Raw genomic sequence first — 7,552 nt, 5'->3', positions numbered from 1 at the left:
TGAAGACAACGCAGACAAAGAGCTAAGAATGTGTGAACTACTTCAACGTTTCTGTTTAAAAAGTATCTTGTTTTGATGAAAAAAAAAATAGAAAACAAACTTAAAACATAACTTACTGTTATTCGAAATATTTTAAATATATGAATACATAATGCACCCCACCCCTTAGAACGCTGGCTTACATTCTTTTAATATTAGACAGATAGGTGCGGTAAACATCGAGTACTTTTATTCTGCAATAAACAGAGCGGAAGTGCGATTGTAAATCTTTAGGAGTAGTTTCCTGTCTTGGGTGGTGGCTTCAAAGTTTCTTTACTCGACTTCGTTCCTGTGTGTGGGAATGAGAGCAGGACGAAAACTCATCTAATACGATCGTCGTTCTTAACAGTTGTAACACGTGTCGTTTTTATCAATATCTTTTTTGATTTGTTTAATTTCGAGATAGGCGAGAGTAATAATGCAGGCCATCAAGTGTGTGGTTGTCGGGGACGGGTGAGTTACTCTAATGTCTTTTCAACGGTAACGTTAACTGTTGCTCGTCATGAATGTATTTAAAAAGCTTTCAGACACTCGCTTTGTTTTGAGTTCTTCGCTGTATAGTTCGCGTTTTTCGTATAATAAATGGCCTCGAACCCTCAACTCTCTGTGACGTCACGTGCACTCCCCGCGAGCATGTTTTTATGTCCTCCCATCGCTCTCGCGGGAGCCGCTTTACTAGCTATTAAAATGCGAAACACGTACTGTTTAAACCGTTCATTACTTTATGAATATGAACCATGTTTTTATTATAGTATAAGTGTGGATTAATTACCATTAGTATTACTTATATCTGTTTATATTTTCCTAAACACATGTTGATAAGTTAAGATAGATGATAGTTTCTGTAGTCCGGTACGTGCTGCTTGTTATTCAGAATGATCTCACCCCATAATGGCCCATATTCCTCATAAATGAGCACATAATTAGAATAGAAGAAATATTTTGTGGTCTATGATGCGTCATCCCTTCCCCATTTGGCTTTTATCACTTCTGATTTCTCCTACTAAATATATTGTAGGACATCAAAAATGGTGATCTTTTGTCCCCTTTATTTCCCTTTTTAAAATAGAAAACTTGTACGTAGACTAATACTGTTCTGATGTCTGGACATCATCGAAATGTGTTTTGGGAAATCTGACCAGATGGTTCAATGTATTGGTAATAAATACATTATCTGGCATCGAAAGAAAATGAATGGGATATGAAAATAATAACAAATTAGCCATGATCATGCAGACATCCACTAAACCAGTGTTCCTTTGGGTAGGGTGCATCTCTTTGTGGCCCCCAAATGAAGACTTATCTTATAAGTTTATATTTACTTTCAATGAAACTAAAAACTTTTCACTGGACAAAATGTAAGATAAATTTATAGGCCTTATTTATATTTTATAATATACCTTAACTCCCCCCCCCCATGGATCCATATTGCCCTCCCAGTTTGAGGAGCACAGCACTAAACAAAACTTTATTACTGTACTTCGAATAACACACTCCATATTAAATAAATACAAATAACCCAAAAGCGGTACAGGTAGCCCTAAGAGTTCTTGTTGCATTAGCTTGTCGCCTGTATCTGGACTTTGTGCTTTGTTTTACAATTAACTAGTCAAGCATTTCTCCACCCTTGATATGTCATACTGTTCTGATCTTACACCTGGGAGCATGTCAGTACCTGAACAGCAGCAAAACGTTATTGTCGGCTGAAAATTGCATTACCGTTTTCGGTCAAAAGAACAATATCTGATGCCTGTGCCACTCCCTTCGGTGCTCACGCTCACTAGCTGTTATCCAGAGCCATTGAGAGAGAGAGAGATCAGTATTTTCGCGTGTCACGTGATTCATGGAACCTTCAGATCGATTTTATTATTTATTTATTAAATGACATGCGTCTTTAAATGGGTTAATAATTCACAGTTGGTATGTTTAGCCGCAGCCCCATGCGTTACTAGTAACTTCCTGGAACTATTGAGAGCCTCCATGAACCTGTGAAAAAACTGACATTGGATCCAACGGAGTTCTCTCTCCCTCAATGGCTCTACTGTTATCAAAGGAATATCATGTAAGTTAGTAATGAAACTAATAAATAAATATAACATAAACATCTCAAAACCAGCGGACAAAAAATGGCTTGCAGGTGCTGTGTGATGCGCGACTGTTCAATAAACTGATCAATGTTTCTATAACAAGAATGTTTAGATGATTATATCATCTTATCAATTATATCAAGTTTTATTTGATTGTGTTGCAATGACCAAGGAAAAATATATTTTGAATTGTTTTAAAATATGTTCTCCTTAATTATTATGCGTGATTAATAAAATGAACTAAAATATTTCAAAACGTTTTTAACGGCAGTTTTCGGCCGAGTGCATCCTAAATTTTTATTTCGGTGCATCACTAATCGTCACATCAATGGTTTTAATAGTCACGATAGTAATATGATTCACAGTCATAGATCGTATAGGATCAGAATTTCTTAAATCAACCTGTTTGTGTATTTTCTAAAGATTTGAGAGTTTAGATCATGGGACTTGAGAATACAGACATGCATTGTGTGTGGTATAAACATTTTATTTTCTTATCCTTATTATTCTTCATTATTATTCTACAACATATTTTGTTTATTAGATTACATACATTTTTATAGTTATTTTATATTCTTTATTACTTTTCTTAATGCTATATTCTACATTCTGTTGGATGCTGCATCAGTATTGTCTTAAGTAGATTCGAGTTTGCAGTGATCTCATTCTCAAGGTTCATAATAACGTCACAAGACAATGTTGTGAGTCATAGGGCTGTGTTCAAAATATCGATACGGCGATATATTTCGTCATGAGCTCCTGCCGATGCGTGCATCCATACATCTGCCTCCGTATCGATTCTGCAGCACTTTTGAAATGAGCTTATTATTATGCAAAACATAATAATGGTTGGTGTAAAGTATCTGATCGGACTTGAGTTGTGTTCCGTGCAGATCGCCCCTCACGATTCTATATGCAAAGTTTAAGAGTGCTCTCTCTTTCCTCCTTTCTGCATCTGTGAGCGCAGTATACACAGTGTGCGAAATCACGCTGCGAGAAAGCAATGTTTTTTCGTACATACAACGTGTGCGGGGGAGACGGAACTAAAGTACACGCGCACCAATTTCCAACAAAACATAGACATATGACTCAGTTTGACTTGCGGTTCATGTCCAGCATCTTTTAGTGCTGGGACCAGCACTAAACCATCAGTTTCATACTATCTCCAAATCCAGCGTTATCTCTACCGTTTAAATAACGTTCATCACCCATATGCATTGAACAAATAAACACTCTCTTTCTCCTGCACACAAGTGACTTGTGCACATGCTACTTCTCCCGCTCTCCTTGGTTAATGCGTGGGTGTGCCACGTGCTTTTGCCGGGAGAATAGTCCAATAACGGACAAAAGCTTTTACGAAACAGATTGTCATGTTAGATATAAACGTTCCAAAATCTATACGAACACTGGGGGAGTTGGGATTTTGTAGTTAAATGACATTCTTAAAGACTGCCTGAAGAGGTCTTTGAAGAAAGACACACTGATAAACACAGTATAGTCACCTATAAAACATGGCTGCACGATTTGAGCAAAATGTCTCATTGCAATTATTGAGGTAAAAATTGCGATGTGCATTTGTGATACGGTAAACTGGGTATAATGAGTCAACTTGGTTGCTATCAAGGAAAATGCATACATAGATAACTGAAAATGCTCAAATTTGTATTTCTCAACTGAGATTCAAACTAGCAACAAGAACTAGAATTAGAAGTTTTCAAATTAAAATAGAATGTTATAAAATTAAATAGCAGTAACATCTTTGCAGTACTGAATTAAATTAACTTTATATATATATGCTCAGCAGTAAAGGTAAATAAACAAATAGAACATAAATACGGATATATAATCCCAAAAAACGGACATTTAAACAGGATGTAACATATACTTGTATGAACTCTTTTGAAAAAGAAACTGGATATAAATGTGTGGTTCACTCTGTCAAACAGAGGAAATTCTTAATGATTTATCACTATAAAATATCGGCTGATAACACTAATAAATTACCATAATTTATCGTGCACCCCTAAAAACAAGATGTCATTTCGCTGTTTTTTCTGTCTTCTAAAATGTATTTGCTTCTCTTACTAGCACAGTTTTTAACATTTTCTGCTGGAATTAAGTTTCAGTTTCGTCCGGTCACAATCACAAAGTAAATCATTATTTATCCCTGCCCTGTGGTGTGTCATGGAAACAAGACTTCTTGCTCATTGAGATCAAAAGGGCTTAAAGTGGATGCCTCATAGACTACAGTCAAACCTCAGCAATCTTTGACTGTTTTATTAAAAGCTTGGGGCCAAATGCTCTACTAGACAAACAAGTTATTCCTGGCACCGTCCTAGTGTGCCATAGTAATTATAGTGTATCTTCTCCATTTCAGAGCTGTAGGAAAGACATGCCTGTTGATCAGCTACACCACCAATGCATTCCCTGGAGAATATATCCCCACAGTGTGAGTAGACCTTTGTGTTAAGAAACTTGAGACATCTTTTGCAGCTGAAGTCAAAGGATTTCTGATTTGCATTGTTATTTCATTGACAGATTTGATAATTATTCCGCAAATGTGATGGTGGATGGGAAACCAGTAAACCTGGGTCTCTGGGATACAGCAGGACAGGAGGATTATGACAGACTCCGCCCCCTGTCGTACCCTCAGACAGTAAGATAACAGATCTGCATGCCACCCCATCTAAAGCAATGCAGGTAAACGGTTAAATGAGGCGTGGATCATGTTTAACAACTGTTTTTGTTCCATAGGATGTGTTTCTCATCTGTTTCTCACTTGTGAGTCCTGCCTCTTTCGAGAACGTTCGTGCTAAGGTAAGTCTGCCTTTTTGTCAATTTCTGCTAAATTAGTACTCTATAACTTCCTCGTAGACAATAATAAGAGCGTTTACTTTCTGAAATAATACTTTAGCCTAGAACATGCATGACTGGAGTTGCATTGTGTATTTTTTACCTGCATCAGATGTTTGAATAGAAATTGTTGAATGTGCCTCTCCAGTGGTATCCAGAGGTGAGACATCACTGTCCGAACACTCCAATCATTCTGGTGGGCACAAAGCTCGATCTGAGAGATGATAAGGACACTATTGAGAAACTGAAGGAGAAGAAGCTCACTCCCATCACCTATCCTCAGGGCCTGGCCATGGCCAAAGAGATCGGTATGTGCATAAAAGCCTTCAAAATCCAGATCACATTTGACCCCAAATCAAAAGAAAAACAACACATAGACCTTGAAGACTGTAAAGTAAAAACAAATCAAAACTTTAACATTACAATATTAGTATCAAAGCAGTTTCTTGTCATGCAAATCATACATTGTAAAATGAACGTAAAAGGTTTACAGCCATATCACAGTTAGTTGTCTCGGTCTTTCAGGGGCTGTGAAGTATCTGGAGTGCTCCGCGCTCACTCAGCGGGGCCTTAAGACGGTTTTTGATGAGGCAATCCGGGCGGTACTGTGTCCTCCCCCAGTTAAGAAGAGGAAGAGGAAATGCTCCCTGCTCTAAAGCAATGACAATACATCGCTTTGATCCAAACTGTATTCTAGGAGGAGAACTGCTCCTCCATTGTATCTACAATTACAACTTTATACCTTCAACAAACTTTTAGCCATATTATTAATAGATATAGTAAAATTCAGTCTCAACCCATCTGCTATAGACAGGCACGTACTTTGCGCCTTTTGATTAATGGATATTACATTCATAATGATAACAATGTCCTGAAGTTGATTCCTTCAAATTGAAATCCTATTTTTTGTTTACAGTCTTTGATTGAAAGACCTTGCCAAATAGCACTACTTAAGGAACTGCCACAGTGCAAACACTAGATATGTCGCTTTTATCTCCCTAGTTGCGACAAACAGGTTGCAAACTGAAAGGCAAATTAAAGACTGAGGGGTATAGCGAGTGAAATGATCCTAGAGACAGCATTGAAGTCATTACTCCATCCACTGTTTATGGAGGGATGAGGTGACCAGGTGATCAGACTTGTTAGTACTACATGGAGGTTTTTTGTGCCCAATTGGCTTTGTGTTTGGAGGTTGTGCTGTAATTTGTGACCCAAGCATGTGTGTGTGATGCATATGATACAATAGGTAAATCTCACAAACATCTGGGTCATTTCATCCCAGAATCAAAATAACTATTTATAATAGTCCCATATCTTTGAATGCTAAAAACGTATGCAATATATATTTTTTCGTTTGTTTGTTTTTGGGGTGAAAAAATTGACATTTTCTTTATCACCACCACGTTATGTAATTGCGCTGCAGAATCCTCAGTATCTCACGCTCACCTTCATCCCACGGTCCTTCCTACTGAATAAGTCTTATATTAACTATACTATATAAACTATAATAAAAATCTTGCATTTTTTTGGACAGTTCACTCTTTATAGCCATAATCCCCAATTTTTTGTTAATGGCGTATTTTTAGAAACGTTATTGTCTCTTTTTTTGTTCACTAACGTTACAAAAGTAAATGAGGCAACTGTTAAGAGCGTACACTACAGGAATGTGTTTATGTGAAATAAGTTTATCTTCTCTCAATAGTTTTTCTATTATAGTTCATATTTTTATCTAGCATTTTACTTATGTACTAACATGTAACTGTCAAATGGGTTTTACCTGTTGAAAGCATTTGCTTGTCTAATTGATTCAAATGGCACATCGTGCAATGTATTCTTTTAACACTACTTGTGCATATTTACTTGAACCACTGTCCTAAGGCACAAGTAAAGAATGTTTATTATTTGCGATCACCCTATCAAACAATCTGTATCTGCACAATTATAGCCAGTTTGTAACCCTGTTTTTAGGGTAATCGTAATATCACCTGTTTTACTGAGATAATAAAATCAAATTCAATTTAAACCTCAACGTTTGGTTTTATTTCGCTTTTTGCTTTATACGGTTAGGTCCATAAAATATTTGGACAGAGGCACATTCTTTGTTATTTTAGCCGTGTACCAAAATGTGTTCAAGATACAGTTATATAATGGATGTTGTCTGAAAGTGCACTCTCAGCTTTATTTAGAGTGTATTCACTCCCAGAATAATTGAAGGGATTAGGAATTACAGCTCTTTAATATGTAGCTCCCCTTTTTCAAGGGACCATTCAACAACACACTGGTGAGCTCAGCAACAAACAAATCCTGGACGTCTATATTAGATCAAAGTGATGGACGATGATGATATCCTCTCCATGATGCTGTGCTCACAAGTGCGTTTTCTTTCCCAGAATGTACCAAATGTTTGATCTGGCGATAAATGTCCCTGGCATCTTTATGATGGATTTGTTGTGTCTTTGAAATCAAACTATGGTCTGGTGCACTTGCATGGAGATCTCCCTGAACATTCATATTAAAGCGCTGTAAACCTTTCAGCTAATCTGAATGTGAATGCACTTTAAATAAAGCTGAGA

General features: G+C 36.9%; 1 protein-coding gene across 1 annotated transcript; it reads left to right on the top strand.

Annotated features, from left to right (window-relative positions):
* The first annotated feature begins 220 nt into the window (after positions 1-220).
* LOC306894388 (ras-related C3 botulinum toxin substrate 1) lies at positions 221-7,021 on the top strand. Its single transcript, XM_079456898.1, has 6 exons — positions 221-492; positions 4,504-4,575; positions 4,665-4,782; positions 4,881-4,943; positions 5,128-5,287; positions 5,505-7,021. Exons 1-6 carry the CDS (start codon positions 458-460, stop codon positions 5,633-5,635), a joined length of 579 nt encoding a protein of 192 aa, XP_079313024.1. The 5' UTR covers positions 221-457; the 3' UTR covers positions 5,636-7,021.
* Positions 7,022-7,552: the final 531 nt, after the last annotated feature.

This window comes from Barbatula barbatula (assembly GCF_947034865.1).
Source record: "Barbatula barbatula genome assembly, chromosome: 5".
Classification (NCBI taxonomy): domain Eukaryota; kingdom Metazoa; phylum Chordata; class Actinopteri; order Cypriniformes; family Nemacheilidae; genus Barbatula; species Barbatula barbatula.
This window is presented reverse-complemented; position numbering and strand designations above follow the sequence as displayed.